Source organism: Rhagoletis zephyria, unplaced genomic scaffold, assembly GCF_001687245.7.
Source record: "Rhagoletis zephyria isolate East Lansing unplaced genomic scaffold, Rhagoletis_zephyria_1.1 Rzeph_scaffold_00138, whole genome shotgun sequence".
NCBI classification, from domain to species: Eukaryota; Metazoa; Arthropoda; class Insecta; order Diptera; family Tephritidae; genus Rhagoletis; species Rhagoletis zephyria.
The window spans coordinates 400,051-421,975 of record NW_016157222.1 but is presented as its reverse complement, the minus strand read 5'-3'; the positions used below and the strand labels follow the sequence as shown (position 1 = coordinate 421,975).

Here is a 21,925-nt window from a genome sequence, read left to right as displayed (position 1 = left end):
ACGGTCAACAAATTTCTTATAAAATATTTTGATTTTTGCTGGGTGTAAATGAAAACTCAATGAGTATTAGGGAAAAGAAAATTTTTAAAATAATAAACAGAAAAAGAGATGGGTGCAAAAAAACTTTAGTTAAATGTTTTTCCCAAATTCTTAAAAAGTAAGCAAATCGATTTTTTTAATGTTACTTTACATCTATTTTCTTTTTACACCCGAGCGCATTTGTGCACAAGGGTATTATAACTTTTTTATGAATAAGGTCATAAGCATGTACCGTTTTTATAAATAAATCTTATAGCAATATGCTATATATTTATTTATACACTTTTTGGCTGGCGAAATATGTAATTTTTCAACTTAATAGAAAAGCGTATTTAACCACACTACTTTTTTTTAATATTGAATGGCGCAACACAACAACTCTTTTTGTTGCACGAAACCCTTGAACACGAGCCTGTCATCTATTTCTTCTGTTTCGACATTTCGGTATTTTGCATTACTTTCATTTTGACGTCATTCGAATTGTCAGATTTTTGAAATTCGTTTTGGTTCGACATTCTGCTATTTCATAATTCTTTCATTCTCATGCCATCCATCTTCCATTTCTTACCTTCCATTGCCGTTCGCATCGTCGAACGTGCCTGTCAAACACTGCCGCCATCAAGCTTTTCAGTTTGGCAGGCACGTCCGCTGTTTGGCAGGCACGTCCGCTGTTAGAAAGAGAATAGACAAAAAGGGGCATAGGATTCCATACTTGTAAGTATATACGATGGACAAGGGAAGACAGGGGAAATATTATGAGACGATTCTGTGTACTGCGTAAAAACGATTTTTTTTGCATCTGGTTCATGCAGCTCACGACCTGCGGTATTTACACCGAGAAGCCGAACCAACGATTTCTTATATGAGGCTTGGAGCGAACATTCGCACAATATCAAAATTGTGCTTGGCAATTTCATGCAAGGGTGCGCAAGGGAGCGATCTCTGGTCCCACCTTCAGAAAATCCAGCCTCCACGACGAAGCATCCGATAATGGACTGGGGCTGACCGCCTTCGCCGAGACCCGAAATATGGTAGTATGAAGTAATAGGTTCCATTATAAAAAGATCAATTAAGCTACGTGGCTGTCTCGAGATCGGAAAAAGAGAAACCAATTCGACCATGTGGTCATAGATGGAAGAAGCGATCACCAAATATCGACTGGAAATATCTGTCAAAAAATAAGATAATAAGAGCATCAAAACAACTTCGTTTATTTGGGAACCAGCCTTAACACCAACAATAATGTTCGCCTTGAAATCCAACGGAGAAACCCTCTTGCCAACAAGTGCTATTTTGAAGTGAGAAGGTAATGCATAAGTAAATTCCTCTCTCATCGTACATACTTATGTACTCATAATAGCCGTGCTGGTGTGTGGCGCAGCAGCATGGGTATTGAAAACATGTGATGAGCGGCTCTTGGAGTGTTCGAGAGAAATATTCTGCGGAACGATATAGACATAGCGCGGTGCATTCAAACATAGCGGCTGCTCTGGCTTGGCCATATCGTACGCTCCATCTCTAAAAATAAAATACGCGAATCGCGATGCTGGTGACAGAGCGAGACGAGGCATCCTCTACGATAGAAAGACTAGGTGAAGAAAGACTTAGCTTCACGATTTTGGCAATAATATTTTCCGGAATATGTTTACCATTTTATTCCATAAAGAAAGAAAGAGATCAAAACGAGATGGCTGCAGGGTTGGCCGGGGGTTTTTATCATTGTATTATGCTACAGTTGTCTGGGGTTAAACTACAAAAGATCAGCTCAATTATTATGGAAGCTCAGAGACGGTAACAAATAATATTTGGTTTTTTTAAGTATGCATATTAATACATACATAAACATACATACATACATATGTACGAACTCTGGCACTATAATCCAATGTTTGTTAAGTATTAATGTTTAATAATTCATTTTCGTGCCGGCATGTATGGCTGCATTGTATGTATGTATGTACTTTTTTAATGCACACACATTTGTAGTATTATGTACAAATAGGTATGTATCTTTAAAACAATTTACTGGCAGTATGCCATCAATATTCATTTGACCTCAGAAGTTTAATGCTTTATATAACCAAAACTTCGGTAAGACAGATTATGCTCGACTTCGTACTCATCTGTTGTAAAACCATATCTCTGGACCTGCTACATTTGCGACCGCCAATGCACGATCAATGAATAATTTTACGCTCATTCATTTGCTGAATTTTTCACATTTTATTATTTATTGATTTAATCAAGCACAACGACTCGTTCAAAAGAGCTGCAGACATTCGTATTTATGTATGTACGTATGTTGTTAAAGACATGCGCTTTTAAGTATCAACATGTGCGGCAGGACTTTACACGGCGAACCAACCACCTCGATGATCAACCTACGGCCGCCGGCTATAAGGTAAACCAATGTGATCGACTAAGTGTAGCAAGCGTGGAAATTTTGAAATCGCATCGAAGCGACGATATTAGCACGACACATTGGAAATATGTAGATACGAATAGGTATGTAGTAGGGTGCACGATTATTCAAAAAAGGGCAATTGAAAAAACCGGTTCTTAACTTTTAAATTCAGAAAAAATCGGTTAGACCGGATATTTTCTTTTAATTTTTCGTGTTTGGATAATGCTTACAGTTAGTGAAAAATGAAAGCCATAAGCAGAATAAAACTATTCAATTAAGTAGGGCTTTAATTTAAAAGACAATTAAATGGAATAAGTTTAAAGTTACTCGTAAGAATAAATAGCTAAGCAAGCTGATTTATTTTGGAACGAGTTTCCGTCATCCCTTGTCAAGTTCCGGTTTCGGCATCATCTTACCACCCAGGCGGAAAAATCAATCAACACCAATAAGTACAGAAAACATTAGATCTAATAAATATATAAAAATTCTGGGATCTACTAATTTTTTCTTTAGTTGTTAAAAACCTTAGATTGCTCTTTTATGAAAAATTAATTTAACCTGCGTTTTGCTTAGCTTTTTAACAGAGCTTTGTTTGACGAAGTTTTATTCAATTTGTTTCACTCACACAAAAAGATGTATGATAAATATGCAAATATTTTAAGTAAGGGCAAATCTAATAAATTTAGTCTGCAAAGCTTCTCATCTTCCACGTATGTACATAGTTCTATTTTTTGCTTAAGTGTATTCAAACGTATGCTTTAAACGCGAATGCAGCCTAATGAAATGTTGTGTAGTTGATTTAACATTACATTGATTTGCACCAATTTGAAAATCGTACGTATACTAATTTTCGAAGGGAACTAGATTGCATTTAAGAGCAAGACTGGTATAAAAGTGGGTTTGGGTTTTCGAAAAAGTAAAAAATTTAACAAATTTACAGCGAATTTTAAGATGCAGTTGTATGAATATTCTGTATGAAAATTGGCTAAAACCGGGTGGGAAAACCCGAGTCATCACCCTAGTATGTTGTCAAGTATGTTTGTATGCGATGCAATAACATGCCGAACGCTGCAGTCGATAACTTAAAAAATGACCGTATTTAATGCAACATTTCTTTTATTAATGGTTGGCAATTAGTTTATGTCAAATGCGGAATAAATGTATGTATGTACGACTATAAGTTGTTCATATGTATGCGTTTACTTTTATGTACGAAACTTTGCAGTTCGGCGGTACGTGCAAAGTTGTGACGATTTTTAGTGCATTCGTATAGGCATACACGCGGTACATCGAGGTTAATGCATCTCGATATTATGATTTATATATGCATGCATGAGGGTCTACGCATGTATGCATATGCATGTATTTTAATTTAGGGCCGTAATTACCGGTTTTATTTTTCACTTTAGATGCTTGTGTTTGTCCACTGATTTGCCAGTCGTGGTGCGATTAATAAGTTGGTCAAACATATTTAGCAGGAATTCAACATAAAATACTCTTTAACGATTCTGTAGAAAACAGCAGCTACTAGTTTTGAAAAACAAATTGGATTGATAGTGTTTATTCAACACCACTATGCATTTCAAGCCTGTTCTTCTTCTGCTTCTTCTGCTTTGGCGCTGTAACCACTTCAGCGATTTACGCAGAGTCCAATAAAGCTCGCACCAATCGTTTTTCTTCTGTACCATCGTAGAGGAGGCCTTCTTTTTCATCTTCTGTCATCAGCGGATACTGCGTTGAATACTTTGAGAACTGGAGCTTTTGTATCCATTTGTACGACATAATCGAGAGAGCAGAGCCGGTATATTTTAACTCGCCGTATTATGTCTACATCGTTGTAAAGCTCATACAGCTCCTCGCTCCAACCTCTGCGGTATTCGCCTTCACCCAGGCACAGAGGCAGAATCGTTTGCTCGAATCCAATATAGTATATGTTGGCAAGAGTAATTATCCTCAACTTGGAAAAGGCAGAACCTACAAATGCGGTGATCATTGAGATCGATGATGTCGATTTAACATACAGTGGCTCCGCCATTGGCCATGCCCTTCAAATGGTTACCGACGCTCTAGCTCTGAAAGCATTCAACTCGGAGCCCGCTGGTGGTAGCAGAGGAAGAGGGAGGCCCCCACTGCGATGGAAAGACCAAGTGGAGAACGACTTGGCTTCACTTGGCATTTGCAATCGGCGCCAGTTGGCATAGAAGAGAAACTGGCCTGCTTTGTTGAGCTCGGTTACAGCGCCAAATAAGAAGAAAAAGAAGATGTCGATTTCAGCGGCACACTCTTCGTTCATGTTCTTATTGAACATTTTCCAGAGAGATTCAGTTCTGCAGCTCTTATTATGGTGTCTAGAATCTAATTAAAGATGTCGCACGCTAAGGAGTCGCCCTGTCTGAAACCTCGCTTGGTATCAATCGGTAGCGAACCTTCTCAGTCCTTACTATCTTTTCCAGCATCGGATTAAAGGTCCCCTATCATGAGGAGTCGCACTTTCATGAGGATACAGATGGTATAAAATGACTCGGAGAGATAATTCTCATTTCTGGCTAAGCTGGTGGTATTGCTCAACGTCATTTTCACAGCCGTATTAGTTTCGCAGATAAACTAAATTCAGGCGTTGCAGTGTAAATGCAACACGTTTTCGTGCTATCGGGGGCTGCATTAAAATTTACAAAGAGGTGGTGTGTATTCTCACGCTTTGGCCTTTCCTACAATGTTCACGACGGGACCCTATAGCAGATCCCCAGTAAGCTCGGTCGCTAGCGCATGTGGTAAGGTCGCCTTTCTTGTGAATTAGATAGAGCACAATTAAATGCATTCCTCTGACCACATTCTGCATAAAAGTTGGTGCAACGCAATTCGCGATTAGCTCAACAGGCATGAACTCCACTCCCGCAGCTTTGTTGTATTAGGCCGTGAAATTGCTATTCCTACCCCGTCATAGTCAGGGCGTCCTACAACGAGGCCGTCGCTTTCGACTGGAGGCTCGGATTTCTCTTCTCTACGGGTTTCATATAGGTAGTACTGATAAGTGTTGCCTCCATAATTTAAGCACGCTCTGGACATCGGTCACTAGATCACCGTGTTCCTTCGTACAGGAATTTGCCCTAGTCTTGGAACCGTCCGCACGTAGTTTGAATTTCGAATAGAATTCGGAAATGTTTCCTGTCGGCCAGTGTCCTAAGCTTTTCCAATTTACGGTATCGGCCTCTTTGTGTTACAGAAAAGAAGGCTGAAAGGGAGACGTTTCAATGAAGAAGAAAAAAGGATAAGAAAGGCCTCGAAAACTTTAAAACGCTGGCAGCAATGCAGGAGGGAGGTCTGATTGGAGAGGGCGAGGGTGCATTTGAGAAACGATAAGAGCACTTCCCAATGCTCTTGAATTGAAGCACTGGCGGGAGTGTGGTGGTGAATCAAGACTAATGTTGAGGGATGAAGTTCATGTCCATGACTGAAATAAACGGATTACCACCAGAGAATTTCAAAGCAGGAAGCGGAAGTTCGGTAGGGATGGTTTGCAATTACAGTTTACTTTGCTTAATATACCAGAACAAAGATTTGGCTAATTTTGCCAATCATCAGCAGGCTGATTGGGCTTCATGAATGCGGCTTCCAGACTTGCAAAGGCAATATTGACAGAATTTCTACAACAAGTCGTTTTTGCTATATGATTGTTCAGGCATTGGAAACCATTCTAACCATCTGAATCGCCGTGGTATCGCTTTTCTTATATAGAAAAAGCCCAACGCAGATTATACTACAGCCAAATATGTCAACATCCCTGGCCTTTGAAATAGGGAAGACACGTGTGCGATGCCGAAGAAAGATAAGAAATCTTTGAAGTCGCATTTGCGCTTTGTGACGGGTATTGATGAGACGGAAAGGCATAGTTAAACGGATAAACATGGCGCACGTATGGTTGATGTTATCCAGGGCACCCTTTGGTGTACAATGCTGCATTTGGTACGAGCGCGATGCTACTAAAGCCTATTTGCTCAATAGACTTGTCTTTCCACTCTTCACGTAGATGGTAGTCTGGAGCAGTGCCCTCGAGAGAACTTTATAAGTAGCTCCCAAAGAAGGGAGAGGGAAGACTTGGCCACTTAATATTTCTTATTAGTGTATTTTAACATAAGTTACAGCTATGAAATAGGTCGCCCGGTAGCGGATATGCTCAGGACTGGATTTTAAGGCAGTAACTGATACTTATCTAGTATAAGCCAAATTTCCTCGAGTTGGAAATCAAAAGATGGACTTCAGAACAAAATCAAGCCGAGGCTGAATGACAACAGAGCCCACGATCGTATAAAATTATAATTCTCTTAATTCCAGCTGGTAAAAAGAATCCTTACGAACACTTTTTAGCTGTCTATTTTATTTGTTTCCCTTTTCAACCGACTTCAAAAAAGGTACGCTTAAATTTTTATATGAACAATGAATTCGGTTGTATTATCACTATGTATGTATGTATGTATGTACATTAGAACAGGCCAATTTGTATGGGAGATTTTTCGACTATGTAATTCTAAGCAAATTTATCGAAGACACCATGGGTCTAAAATCAATTCAGAGTTTGCCAAATTGCGAAAATAAGTTTCTAGCATTTTGCTGTAGTGTCGTAAAAGAAGTTCTTAAAACATAAAAACATGCTATACGGGATTTTTTGGTATGAGGAATCCATTTCTGCACTTATCTTTTTCTTAAAACTTCCACTATAGGACGCAAAAGTGTTAATTTTCACATTTTGTTCTAAACCTATTTTCTCAATTTGGCAAATTCCAAATTGATCTTAGACCCATGGTTTCTTCGGAAAATTTGCTTAGAATTATACGTACAAACTTTTATGTTAAATGTGCATAGTAAATAAAATTTACCCGCCCTAATGTACATACATAGATATATGCGTACATATTTCGACTTTTCGTCTTTGACTTTCAATACATCTTAGTTTTGTGCCTTTCGATAACTTTATCTTTGCCACCGCATACGTATGTAACTGCCTCTATATTTGACTCTGTATACATGTACATATATATATATGTGTCATCTATTTGGTTCATCACCTCTATTTTCACTATCTGATCAATTTACACTTGTATGAGGCTTTCTTGTTCGTAGCAAAAGTCTGAAGTCAATTAAGTGCTGCTCTAATATTATGAACGGACCTAGACTTCCACCGCTGAATGCAGCAAAAATCAAATATAAACAACCATTAATGTTGCCATAGCTGCAGGATATTTGAATTCATGTGAATTTCTCAAACATATATATGAATCTTCATCCATGACGTGAAATGTACACATGATCTAAATTATAGGTTGCAACTTGTGGTCTACTCCATTTTTGTGATACTCTAGCTAACTCGAGCTAACTAGCTCTGTGGCGGAGGATCAGAACTACAACAACAAAATGTGTTGTTTTAAAAATAAGTAATGAGAAGAACTAGCCGGCTTGCGGGCGATCGGGTTTTTTATGTATTCGATAAGTGAAGAGCTTATTTTCATCTTATAATACACATGTATGTATGTATGTAAATTGATGTCTCGAGCAACAAACATACCTTTGCTGTTGGTCTCCTTACTATCACTGCGACCTTTGTCATCCTGCTGCGTTTCCTTTTTGGCACTGTCCACTTCATCAGCAACACGCACACTAACTTGAACACCATCGTTCTCATCTTCTTCTTCGTCCTCGCCTGTTTCGACGCCATCATCTTCATCATCGTCATCATCAACTTCTTCGTATTCGTCTTCGTCTTCCGCATCATCGTCCTCATCCTCAACGGCAACATTGCGATAGTCAATGGTGCGCGTCGTCGACGATGATGACGCCGTCGTCTTTGTCGTCGTCACGGTGTTGGCTTTGCGTTGCGCTACATTGTTGCCGCCACTGCCAATTAGCACGCTGGTCGATTGCACGGACGTCAATGCATCCTTGTGGTATGAATTATGGCGATTGCGTGCCGGCACGCCTGCAGCAGCACTATAAGCGTCTGTGTTCATTTGCTGCAAAATCGTTGTAGTCGCCTGACCGCCTGGAAATGTGGCATTGCGTTTATGGCGCCCTTTGGATTTGGGAAATGCGATCAATATGTTGAGCCACCACTTGGACTCTTCAGGACATGTGCCCTTCACAAATGTAACCCGATCCGGGGCGGTGATAGCAATCGAATTGGTATGGCCCGTAACATCCTCAGCCATGGCGACTTCGAGTACTTTGGTCATGTCGATGCAGGCCTGTGGCACAGTTTCGGGCTGTGGAAGTAAAAGTAAAATTAATAGATACATAAATAGTATTTAACAGATAGTACGCAAAGATAAATTGAAAATATTCAGTAATACAGCGTCTCAGTTTCAGCGTCTCAGGGGGGAGGTCTTGGACGGCAATAACGCAAAATTTGCTTTATTTCACTTTTAAATGGGAAATAATGCCAAAATCTGGGTTTTTCTTTATTTCAAACAAAGGTTGTAACTAAAACAAATTTTGCCTTATTTCTCATTGCTTATGCGGGCAAATTGGACATAGCGCTTTTGTATGAATTTTATCTGCATGCCTTTTAATATGTTGAAAACATTGGTGGCAAACCTTAATGTTTGCATAGAACAAACAAAAGTTTCCGTTCCTGTTCGCAGCATATAACACAGAGAATAATGTTTTGAGTTTTATCTTCAGTTGAAGTTTCTGCTTATCATCACTTCACTAACAATTCCAATTAAAAATAATAGATTGGCGCTTACACATATGTTAATATTTGGCCGAGCTTCTCCTCGGATTTGTGACGTGCGCCTTGATGTTGTCACACAAATGGGAGGGACCGCCGACTCCGAACGGCGATTGTATTTTTATGAGACATGACAGAAATACAGTCGGAGGTTTGCCATTGCCTGCTGAGGGGCGACCGCTGTTAATAAAAAACTTTCTATATTTTTTTCCGATGTTGCTTTGACTAGGGCTTGAACCCAGGCGCTGCGGAGTGATGGCGCGCACCGCTAGCCAGTACACCATAGCGGCCGGCGAATTACTTGGACATTAGAAAGCAGTTTCAGCAGTGAACTAGTTAATTTTTATTATCGGTAGACTTAGTTTCTCTTCAGGAAACTTTCAGCGGTACCCAATTGTTGTTTACCTTTTTTTATTTAATATTGGAGGTTGGAAATACTGTTTGAGCTTATGCGGGGTTACCTGAGCCTGGTTGTGAACTGAGCTTCTAGCTGAGGGCTGGGTGCAAATCCCAGCAAAACGGAGCGTGTTCTTTTTGCTAGGAGGTATAAGATACCGAATTGTCGTCTTCCCTAAATGGGTAGTGAATTACTTGGACTTAAGAGTAAACTTTCCTGGAAGCCTAACGTGGAGAAGGTGCAAAGATCCACCTTAATTTGGGATCAGTGGGGCACTTCGAACCACACCTTACGCTTAGTTAAATATTGTACCTATAGATATAGCTGGCAGGGTTGCCGCTGTAAGGCTAAGTGGGGTGGGATTCAATTTCGCCTCAAGATATGGGCACTCCAGAATTATAAAAGGCTTCGGGTTCCTACCGACTCGGACAGACCACTGCACGCCGGTTCTGGGTCCGAATGGATCTTTTACCACCCACATTCCAGCGAGAGGATACTGGGAGGGATGCAGTATCTGGAATCGAGGTCCTGTAAACTTATTAACAGATGGAACAAAGCTGAATGGGAAGGTGTGTGGAGGTGTCTTCTGCGAAGAACTCTCCATCAACCTGAAATTTCGGTTACCGAATCACTGCAGCGTTTTCTAGGCTGAGGTGGCCGCGATAAAAGAGGCTTCGGATTGGTTGCTCTCTAGTGTGACATCCTTTAAGAGAGTGAATATTTATTCTGATAGCCAAGCAGCGTTCGAAGACGGTGAAGGAGTGTTTGACTTCCCTAAAGACCGCGTCTGATTATTTCGCTATTAAGCTTGGGCTTCAGGTCACAGCAAAATCGCTGACAAATGTATGGCTGATGAGCTCGCAAGATAGGGAACCCTCGAGGAATTACTTCCGGATAGGGAAGGTCTAGGGGCTCTCCACATTACCTACATTATATGTAATCTGATGCTGGAGAACGTAAGGTAACTGTTACCAATGCGTATAGAAGTGTCTGCATCCTCTAGACCTGAGGACCATACGTTTCTAGCTGACATACCTACCCTACACATGGCCAATTAAAGTACTGAAAATCAATATCTCCGCTCTATAGTTCAGAAAGATACTGAAGATTTTTTGGTCAATATTAGGTTTAACCCTTTCGTCAGGGTGTATGCCACAGTAGCGTCTTAACATCGAGATCAGATCCCTTTGTGGAAATGCGATTTGCTTGATGTTGGAGACCAACTAAGAGGTTATACGGGTCATAATACCTGCAATTTAAACTCCGGGAAAGGGAAAGGATTTTCAAGAGGAAGAAAATAAAGGTAGGATGACTTAAGTGTGAAGAACTTAAGATGCTGACTGGGCTGGTTCTTCGCGCTAAGGCGAAGACGGAAATCTGGTAACACGCGTTCAAAGAATACTTGGGATATGGCGTCAAAAAAATCAAAAATCTAAAAATCTAAAATTTGAGCTTATTATTCCATATCAGTTCAGAAGAAGAGTAATGTTTTTATTTGTGCCAATTACAGCATAATACGCGTTCTTAGTACTACATATAAGGTCCTCTCGACAAATCGGCGCGAAAGACTGAAACATTCATAAACTATTTGAATGAACCTTATTAGTGTGGCTCTAGACCTGGCGAATCCACCATTGACCTGATTTTCACAGTACGCCAAATTCTGGAATGAATGAAAATCCCACGACACTCCAGTAAGAGTATAACGCTTGGGTAATGTTCAGTGATGCGCGCTTTCCCCATAAAATGTTGGAGTACAAACCTACCACTAGATCGTATTAATATCTTGAGAACTGTTAAGCGCACGTGCTTATCACCTAATTTTAAATAACTCTTAGTAAAACTGTGATAATGATGAAAATTTAACGTGTCTAAAATGTCCAATGGAAAGCTCAAACAAGTGAAGAAATTTGTCAAAAATCTACAAAAGTGTTAAAGTGTTTTCTTGAGTATTTTGATAAAAAGCAAATATATGAAAAATATGGCCATCGTAACGTTGATCTAATTGTCCTATTTATTTATTTTTTTAAATGAACTTTCACGAATATGTTCATGTTTGTACATACATAAATATGTACATATTTAAAACCCTTTCATAACCAGAGCTGGGCGATAAGGATTACATGTTTAATCGATTGCATCTAGGATTACAATTACTTTAATAGCGATTTCAAAAATTATTGAATTGGGATTGAGGTAATCGTTCTTCGAAGGTATCTTAGATTGTGATTACAGTAATCGTAATTTAAACCTTTGTTAAAATTACAGTTACTGTAATCGTAATCAAGGTTCGTTCGATGAATGATTATAACAATTTTAAATTTAAAATTTTTTAATTGCAATCTTTTGAGTAAACTTAAACGAAATATTTCTATAAATTTGCAAAATATAAATGCGCGCTTAACCATAATATTTATTTATCAAAACCAAAACAGAAAAATAAAAGAATCAAATATTAAATTAAGAATAATAAGTAAAGTAGTTTGGGCGAAATAAACTTTGTATAACCGGCAAATAGAATAATGCAGGATTACAATTAAAGTAATCGTTCATGGATCCAACTTGAATTACGATCACAGTTTAAAAAAGTTAAAATTACGATTACTGTAATCGTAATCTAAGTTCGTTCGATGAAGGATTACTGTACTCGTAATCTTGTTTTTTTAGCTTGTTGGGATTACTGCAATCCTAATCGTTTAGTTATCGTAATCCTTATCGCCCAGCTCTGTTCGTAACATTGAGCCAAAAGCACAATGATTTTTTCAACCAAGTTATGGTTTGATTTTTTCATGGTTAATAAGCCGATTGCAAGAAATGTGATTCAAGTTGAACATTTGAAAACAAATTCTTATGTACTATGGCAGTGGCTGAACGAGCAGATGTGCTTGCTGTTATTTGTTGGCTTTTAGTAATACGAATGCCGTCAGCGCGATACCTAATTTTTATACCCGAGCGCACTTGAGCACAAGGGTATATTAATTTTGTTCACATAACGGTTGTTTGTAACAGCCAAAACGAATCGAGATAGATATAGACAAATGTATACATAAATGATCAGGATGAAAAAAGAAATCGATTAAGCCATGTCTGTCTGTCCGTCCGTCTGTCCGTCTGTCCGTCTGTCCGTCTGTCCGTCTGTCCGTGTACACGATAACTCGAGCAAAAATTGAGATATCTCAACGAAATTTGGTATGTAGGTTTCCCTTAATCCAAGGTAGGTTGGTATTGAAAATGGGCGAAATCGGACTTTAACCACGCCCACTTCCCATATAACGGTAATTTCCAGAAATACGAAAACTGCGATATTTTAGTAACTACTGAAGATTATTCACTCAAAATTGATATTTACAATAATTTTTAGACGAAAAATAAGAATATTATAAATTTTTGGAAAATGGGCGTAGCCACGCCCACTTATGGTTACATGTGTATATCTTGGTAACCGGTGCACCAATTTCTTCCAAGCTTGGCACAGTTGTTGGCCTTCGCACAACATATCAAATGGCCGAAAATTTTTAAAATCGCTCAATAACCACGCCCACTTCCCATATAACGGTAATTTTCAGAAATACGAAAACTGCGATATTTTAGTAACTACTGAAGATTATTCACTCAAAATTGATATTTACAATAATTTTTAGACGAAAAATAAGAATATTATAAATTTTTGGAAAATGGGCGTAGCCACGCCCACTTATGGTTACATGTGTATATCTTGGTAACCGCTGCACCAATTTCTTCCAAACTTGGCACAGTTGTTGACCTTCCCACAGCATACCAAATGGCCGAAAATTTCTAAAATCGCTCAATAACCACGCCTACTTCCCATATAACGGTAATTTTCAGAAATACGAAAACTGCNCGCTTCTCATATAACGGTAAATTTCAGAAATGCTTGAAACTTCAATATTTCGAAATTGAAGGACGCTAATTTACTCAAAATTGATACATCCCGGCTTACCATCTAGCGGAAGGTTTCGGAAAGGTGAAAAAACATATCTTTAATACTTGCGCCGGGTATTTAATGTTCGGCTCCGCCCGAACTTAGACTTTCTTGCTTGTTGGTTTTATTAATTACGAAAAAGCCTCTGTGAAGTGCAGAACCAAATCAAACGGCGAAGAAAATTTATTCAAGTTGAACATTTTAAGGCAGATTTATAAAGCGGTTATAGCTTGTGTGTAGAGATGCTTGTTATTTGCTAATCCTGTCTGAGGCAACATGTGAAAATGATTATAAAAATTTTTGTTCTATATCTCCGAATTATTAAAAAGCATATGTCAAATGCACAACATAAACGTATTCAAACGAAAAAATCTACTACCAAGAGTTTGGTTGATGTAAACAAAAGTGTCGTTAATATTACCAAATCATTGTTGAAAACATCAGCCAAGGCATTGTTAATATTAACCAAAAATCACATTGATTCCTTTTCAAGTTTGAATTTGGTAATATTAAACCAATTTTGGTTAAATTTTTTCTCAGTGAAGGCTTTCAAACAATCATCTGAGATCTTTTAAATTACTAACTCCTTTAGCTACGACTATATGCGAATTATAACTTAACAACACTTTCTTTCCATTTAGGTGAAACCATTATCATTTTTGAAATTCTCTTTTGTTTTCTAATGACCTTTCCCTTTCTCGCCGCACGAACAATAAACAAATCTGCGGACAGTCAACCAAGCTGCTTGTTAATATGAATTTATATGGCACGCTTAGTACACTTTTCTGGCAACGACAATTGGAAGTGAATAGTTTATGCCAGTAGGTCCTTGCCTTTGGCACATATGAGTTTGCAGCAAAAAAAAAGAAGAAAAAAATGGAGGAGCAACTATCTTCAGCGGCTGACTGCTGTTGGCCTTCACCGTTGGAGTCACAGAGCCAGCCACAAATAGCAGTCGAAGAAATAAATGAGAAGAAAAAAAGTTGTAACCCGCCAACAGGCAGCCCAGTTAGCAAGGCCAACAGTCAATAAGTAGCGGGCTACACTCACATGATCAACATACTGACTGACTTACAGATGTGCCTCCGAGAGCATACACCTTCTTACCTACATACATATGTATGTACCAGGGATGTTGCATTCGCATTCGACATTCGCATTCACAGCAAATGATACGAATGTTTTGCGAATGGGCAGAGAGTCCACTCTAATATTGTTGAAATGGCTCTAAATCTGTCTAACCATGGTGCGGACAATAACCGGCTTTTAGCTTCAGGCGCTAAACTGTTAAGTAGTATATCAAGCAACATTGATGGACCCTTAACACGTGCTGCTAAAAGTCTTATAAGTAACCTAGAAATAATATTAGATTCCTCCAGCGAAAGCCAAGGCTCGGATGTAGAATCTGGAGACATTAAAAAATTTGAAATTAAAGCTCAATTCAAGGCCTATCTTACAGAAAAACGAGCTCATCTCGGTGAAAATCCTCCCGATTGGTGGAAAATTAAACAAAAATTCAACAAATTGACAGATGTGGACCGCAAATATTTGAGCGTTCCACCCGCCAGACTTCCAAGCGAGCAATTGTTCAGTGCAGCCGTCCTTATATACGAGCCTATAAGAAATCGCCTCATGGGAGAAAAGGCAGCAACATCATTTTTTTTTTTTTGAAATATAATATGCCCCTTTTGAACTTTGACTACTATATTAAAACACTGTGTAGGTTAAGCATTGGTTCAATAATTTGCAAAATTTTTAAGGAACAAAAACGATGACTTAAGTTAATTATAGCTTTTTAAATGTTATTCCAAACATTCGTTTTCGCATTCGCGAATGTGAAAAATATGAAATTCGAAACATCCCGAGTATGTAAATATGCATACTCGTCCACACATGTAACATACAACTATTGCACGCAGGCTTTGACAGGTGCTGCAGTAGGGTGCCAATTAGTATACAATTTCATAGTAGTTTTGTATAGGCGACAGAGCTGCTGTTTTCAGGGCTGCCAACTTGGCTCAAACCATGCCATTTTTGGCCCTATTTTACTTCAAATGGAAATTAATTTTTCAATGTGGCACAAAGTGCCAAAATGACACTTTTCAAAACTAGTAATATTTCAATACATTTTTGTGAAATCCATTTTGGCTTATCTAACTCTGGCATTGAGATTTTGTTTTAGGAATGTGTTTATAATTTTAATGCTGAAAGAGAAGAATTAAAGAGAATGGCATCTCTTTTTGCACTTTTATTTTTCTATTTGGCACATTTTGGCGCTTTTTTATCCTCAATATGGCACTTCACAGCTAAGTATAGTTGGCAGCCCTGGCTGTTTTGTATATTTATTGGTTGAATGGATTTTTGCCGCGCTGAATTTAGGTAAGCCATACTTTGGAAAAAAAGACAAGTCCCGTCAGTGTCTAAGAAGAAGAATGTAGCAGCGACAACGACGGCAAGCACCAGCGCTATCGGCAAGTGGTAATGAAATGCAAATACCTTCGAAGAAAGTGGCTCTTAGTAGTAGTAACCTTTTTGTGAGTTTTTTCGATATCCCTGAACGGCTTGCAGTGCGTCTCTACTCCATGTTAGGGGCGGCACTGGCACCCATGCCTTAACGGCTTCCATGCGCGTCTGTTCCCCAGGTTAGGGGCGGCAAACAACGACGTCTGTTTTCCCTAGGTCAGGGGCGGTCGTGTCCTTGTCTTTTTCAAGCGGGGGTGGTAGAAATAAACGAAACCCCCAGGGAGGAGGGGTCCAGGGATCGTATACCAAGTATCAGCGGTAGATGATGGGAGAGAAAGTCATCTGGCGTCGTTATCCAGCAATTTATCAGGCTGTGCAGTCTACTAGTGCTACTGGGAGCAGAACAGGGGCTGTCTTCATGCCAACTTTGGGCAGGCAGGCTGCTGTAGACCAGGAGTCTGGGGGTGATCGGGACATCGGTTCTCAACTCCAGGGCTAAAGGATATAGAACGCTACCGACGACGACGATCTGTTGTCAATGGCTAGCAACACCGATAACATAAGCCCTGACGATGCTCAACGATGCAACTCAGCCTTCGACGTCTGCAGAGGCCTGTCAGGGGAAGGAGCAGCAAGAGGCGGCGAGCCGAGCTCAGAAATCCAGAAGTGGCTACAAAAACTCGGTTCGCTTCCTTAAAAAGAAGAAGGATAAAGATCCATCATCCCACACAAGGAGAGATAAGGATCCAGTAAGGAAGCAAGAGAAAGTCGTTGCAATGTTCGAAAAAACTAACGCAACGACTTCCTCAAGTCTGACCAAGAGATCGATGCTACAAAAAACGGGCGCGGTTACGGCATCTGCAACCCATATGCATCTGCACACAAAAGGAGTATATCAGGCGAGCCGCCCATGAGAGAACCGCCGGGACATTGGCTACTTGCAGAGGCCAAGCTCATGTACCTGATGCTTAAAGCTGAGGCGGAGAAACTGGTTTTCGACGGATGTGGCTGGCAGAAAGGCGAAAAGGTGGTTGGCTGTGGCAACAGGAAGTCGCCTGACTTCCTAACGGCCGCAGTTGCCAGCCTGAGCGCACTCTGTCCGGGCGCTCGGCTCGGGATCATACCTCTCTCAAGGATCCCATGCTCTGTGGTCTATGGCATGTAGTGTCCTTGACACCCTGCAAAGCGAGAATAGGGAGCGACACGCTGATCGCTGTTGATTAGACGTCGCTCGACAAATTGAAAGACTGCGGAAGCAACATCAAGCTCGGGCTAGGCACCCTTAGGGCAAGTGTCCCGGCAGACAGACCACAAGCTGCAAGGGAGGAGGCTGGCAGTGGTGCAAATTAACGTGCATCACTCCACTTCCGCCTCGCTCGACTTGATAAAGTATATCGTAGACAATGATCTGGATGTAGCTCTCATTCAAGAGCCCTGGGTGGTTAGGGGTAGGGTTAGCGGACTGGGGTTAGACGGTTACCGTCTGTACAACGACTGTAAGTAAGATAAAAACCTATGTACTACCTAAAAATTATATTAATCCCTCTCTTTTCGCCCAATACAGCACTGGATATCTCACAAAGGTGGTATGCATAGCAAGCTACTAACGTCAGCATGCCTACCGTACGACGAGGGGCAACCACCATCAGTTGCTTTCCGACAGCTCGTGGCGCATGCTCAAGCACACAGGATACACTTGGTTATTGGTTGTGACGCAAATGGAAATCATGAATTTTGGGGAAGCTCCGACACTAATACCAGAGGTGAGACTTTTTTTGACTTTGTTCTTTCTTCTAACCTAGTCATATGTAACAAGGCTAATAAATAAGCCAACGTTCCGTAATAGGATTAGGGAAGAAGCTATTGATATAACAGTAGTCACCCACTCATCTACAGCCAGGATAAATGAGTGGAGGGTATCTAACACGTGTACCTTTTCAGATACTTATAGGATACTCTTCACGGCAAATTCTGAGGTAGCAGTATCCCGACCTTTTAGAAATCCGAAAAAAACGGATTGGGAAAACTTTCTCTGTAAATAACTCAGCAAAAATTTCATAATTTGCACGAAGGAAATATTTGCACATGCAGCAGTACATAGCATGTATTTAGGCGCCTGCTGTTAGCAGATTCGCCTAAACACTCTGAATTAGCGTCCAACACACTAAGCTTGATGGAAACCGAAGTTAGACGGGGGAATGCTAATCTTGATAGGGCAGTTAATCGTCTAAACGCGATTCTGACTAAGTTCTTCGAGCAGAGTTGTCCTATATCTCGGCCGCGATCAAAGCCCAAGCCGGTATGGTGGAGCGAAGAACTGGGTCAACTCAGATAGATGGCACGGAAGCTCGTCAACTGGGCTAAACGCAGTCGACGTGAGGAAGACTGGAACAAATATAGAACCAGCTTTAACAAATACAAGGGTTGTATTAGGGCTGCAAAGAAAGAACCCTGGCAAGAGTTTTGTGGAACGCTGGAGACCACAACTGAGGTATCGAGGCTACGCAAGGTACTAACCAGGTCGGACGTGACTCTGGGAAGTGTCTTGAGACCAGATGGCTCTTGGACGAGCTCCATCCATGAAACTCTTGAATGTTTTATAGACACTCACTTTCCAGGCAGCACGGGTCAAATAGTCAGTAATCATGTGATAAATCGGTCTCGTGCTCCTTTAGAAGAGGTTTCAGATATTGAGAATAATGAGAAAGTAGCTTGTGCCATCAAATCTTTCGATCCGTTCAAAGCAGCGGGACCGGACGGCGTGATTGCCGCTATGCTACAATACTCATGTGGGAGTCTGGTGCCCCATTTGACAAGCATCTTCGCAAGATGCTTAGAAAGCGGATATGTACCGAAGGCATGGAGGGAGGTGAACGTTATATTCATCCCCAAAGGAGGGAAGATAAACCACTCACAGCCAAAGGACATCGGACCGATAAGTCTTTCATCCTTCATACTAAAAACACTGGAGATACTAATCGACCTGTATATTAGGGAAAGTATTGGTATCCACACAATGGACACAGCCCAACAAGCATACCGCAAGGGTAGATCTGTTGAAAGCTCGCTCCACGAAGTGGCAGGCACTATTGAAAAACAGCTGGAACTTAATGAATATACCCTTGCCGCCTTCCTGGATATTGAAGAGGCCTGAAGCAAGGCACTCTCTAAGCATGGCATTCAGCGTCCTATGGTGGCATGGATTGACTCCATGCTCGAGATCAGAATAATCAACGCCACCATAGGCACAGAATCTGTTAGAAGGTAAATCAACAGGGGCACGCCTGAAGGGGGTGTACTATTTCCTCTCCTCTGGCTCCTGGTAGTGAACGAAATTCTTGAGAACCTTAAAATCAAGAGAATAAGGGTGGTTTCTTACGCCGACGATTTATAGACACTCTTCACTGGCACATTCCTGTCAACGATAAGTGAACTAATGAAGAGTGCACTAGGTGATATCTCTAAGTGGGCCATCCAGAATGGATTGGGGATAAACTCCTCCAAGACAGAACTGATATTGTTTACAAGGAAAGCAGAAGTACCCCCTTTTTCTATGCCCAAATTAGGGGAATCCACTTTGAAACTCTCCTTCTAGGCAAAATACCTTGGAATTATTCTGGACTCCAAGTTGAATTGGAAAAAGAATTTAGAGGAGAGAGCCAAGAAATCTCTAGCAGCATACTACACGGGGCAGTGAATAGCGCACCTCAGGAAGGGCAACCGCTGCATATTTTCATCCATGGTACGGCCGCAAAGAGACCTTTGAGGCTCAGAGAAGACCAAACGTGGAAGGCAACCAATTTGAAAATGAAATGAAAAGGGCCGGCACTGATTCCATTACGCCTGTTTGGGACTTCAATAAAAAGATACCCATTAGGTTTCCGACTAGAGAAGAATGAGATGCAGGACTACCAGTAGCAGAGGGATGTATATTCATCTTCACTGACGGTTCAAAGATGGAACAAGGAACCGGAGCCGGTGTTTACTCGAAGGACCTGCAGATCAACCGGTCCTTTCGCCTACCGAACGCCTACAGTGTCTTCCAAGCGGAGATCTACGCTATAGAGCGGGCGGCTAGTCTTTTGCTTAGTATTAGAGTTCCAGAAGACAAAGCGACTATTTTGGTCCACAGTCAGGCAGCACTGAAGGCAATAGGATCTAGAATATTGAAATCGGGAAGTGTATGGAAATGTTTCACCACGCTGGCGTCACTGAGCCGTTTCAACGTCTCTCTATGCTGGGTTACCGGACATAGCAATATTGAAGGGAATGAGTCGGCTGATGAGATGGATAGATGCGGCTCAGAGATGCCAATAGAAGAATCGGAACAAACGGGAAGACTGTGAGACCACAAGATTATTATGGCCGCGGCTGAGTAGGAAAAAGACAAGGGACATACTGAGACTCAATCGATCTGCAGTATGAGTCCTTACCGGCGTATTCACAGGACACTGTGCTATAACACCAATGCTCTAACGGTCGCAAATACCAACGAGTACTCTCTGCAGACGCTGCCATGATGAGAATGAGTCAATTGACCACTATTTGTGTCGATGTCCAGGTCTACAGACGAAGCGATTCAAGCACTTGGGTTCACGCTTCTTCAACAGTCTGGGCGAAGTAGCAGAGGTGGAAGTGTTGGATCTCCTCAGCTTCATCACGGATAGCAATAGGTTCGCCAAAATAATGACTTAAAGCTACTCTTTCGATATATGTAGGTACGTGTCTCCTCCTGACACTCACTAAGAGAGGGCACTAACAATGGACAATTCTGTCTCCGAGTGAAAGTATGGATTATTCCACACACGCCCTCCTAACCTAACCTAATCTTCCAAAGCATATCAAACGGGCAAGCGCAATTCGAAAGGTCCGCTAGCAAATAGGGTTGCATGCAATGAAGGCCAATAATAGAATATTTATTCACAACGTATTGTGAAAATCTATTTACCTACGACAAAAATTATGATTATGTAAATGGCTTCCGCGAATTTGGTGACGTTTGTTTAGCTGCATAGAAATGTACATACACATCAGCGGTCAATAAGATTGTAGCAAAATTACATTTATTGTTGCATATTCAGGTAAAAATATATGTCTGTATACATACATACAGTGGTGAAAATATAAATAGGGAAGAGGCATTTAAGCATGCTTCGTTTATTTAATGTTTATTGTTTTTTATGAAAGTGTAGCTAAAAAAAACATGTAGTCAAAATTTCAAACTTTTTGGCTTTTTATTCGATTTTTACAAACATTCTAATTGCCAAAAATCAACGGTAAGTACCAATACTTCAATATTGTACTTTATTGTACTAAAAGTTCATTAGCAACAAAACTGCATAGCACAAAGTATTCTAAAAAATCTGAGAAATTCGTCGAATTTTTACAAATGTTCTACAAATTTTGATTTATATGTTTTTTTTTAGATAGTAAGCCATAATTTCATAAAAAAACAAAAATTCTACAAAGAAAAATAGCCAAAACTTGCTAAAATATCTCTTCCCTATTTACGTTCTCGCCACCATATATAGAGACCATTAAATTAAATAATTTTCACAAACTACTTTTTTACGCTTTGAATCGATTCGTTAATTAAACATATTAGATCCGTTTTGGATCGTGAGAAGTGAAAAACAGGATATACGAAAAATAGTATCTAATAGACTTAGAAAGCTTCATTGAACGTAAGTCTTGTCGCATAGAAAACAAGCAATTTTCTTACTGACAACTTATTTTCACCGTCTTTTTTTCGAACTTAATACTTGAGGTTAAGACAAGGTCAGATATACTTTTGTATTTAAAAAGAAAAATGCCGAAAATTCAAAACAAGCCTTCTCTAGAAATCACTGCTTCGATATACACAAAAATCGTTCATATTTAAGCTATAGCTGGCAATTGCTTTATTTTATTGTCTACGCCTATGTTAACTACTTATTTTTGCAACCTACTGTAATTAAA

The 21,925-nt window shown here is 40.2% G+C and overlaps 1 protein-coding gene across 8 annotated transcripts in view; it reads right to left on the bottom strand.

Moving 5' to 3' along the window:
* Nucleotides 1-21,925, bottom strand: part of osp (myosin phosphatase Rho interacting protein outspread) — a 320,351-nt gene that overhangs the window by 32,993 nt on the left and 265,433 nt on the right. For all 8 annotated transcript variants that reach the window (XM_017637949.1, XM_017637978.1, XM_017637940.1 and 5 more), the window contains one exon: nucleotides 8,004-8,697. In XM_017637949.1, coding sequence (XP_017493438.1) covers nucleotides 8,004-8,697 — 694 coding nt within the window. The remainder of the gene's footprint in view (nucleotides 1-8,003; nucleotides 8,698-21,925) is intronic.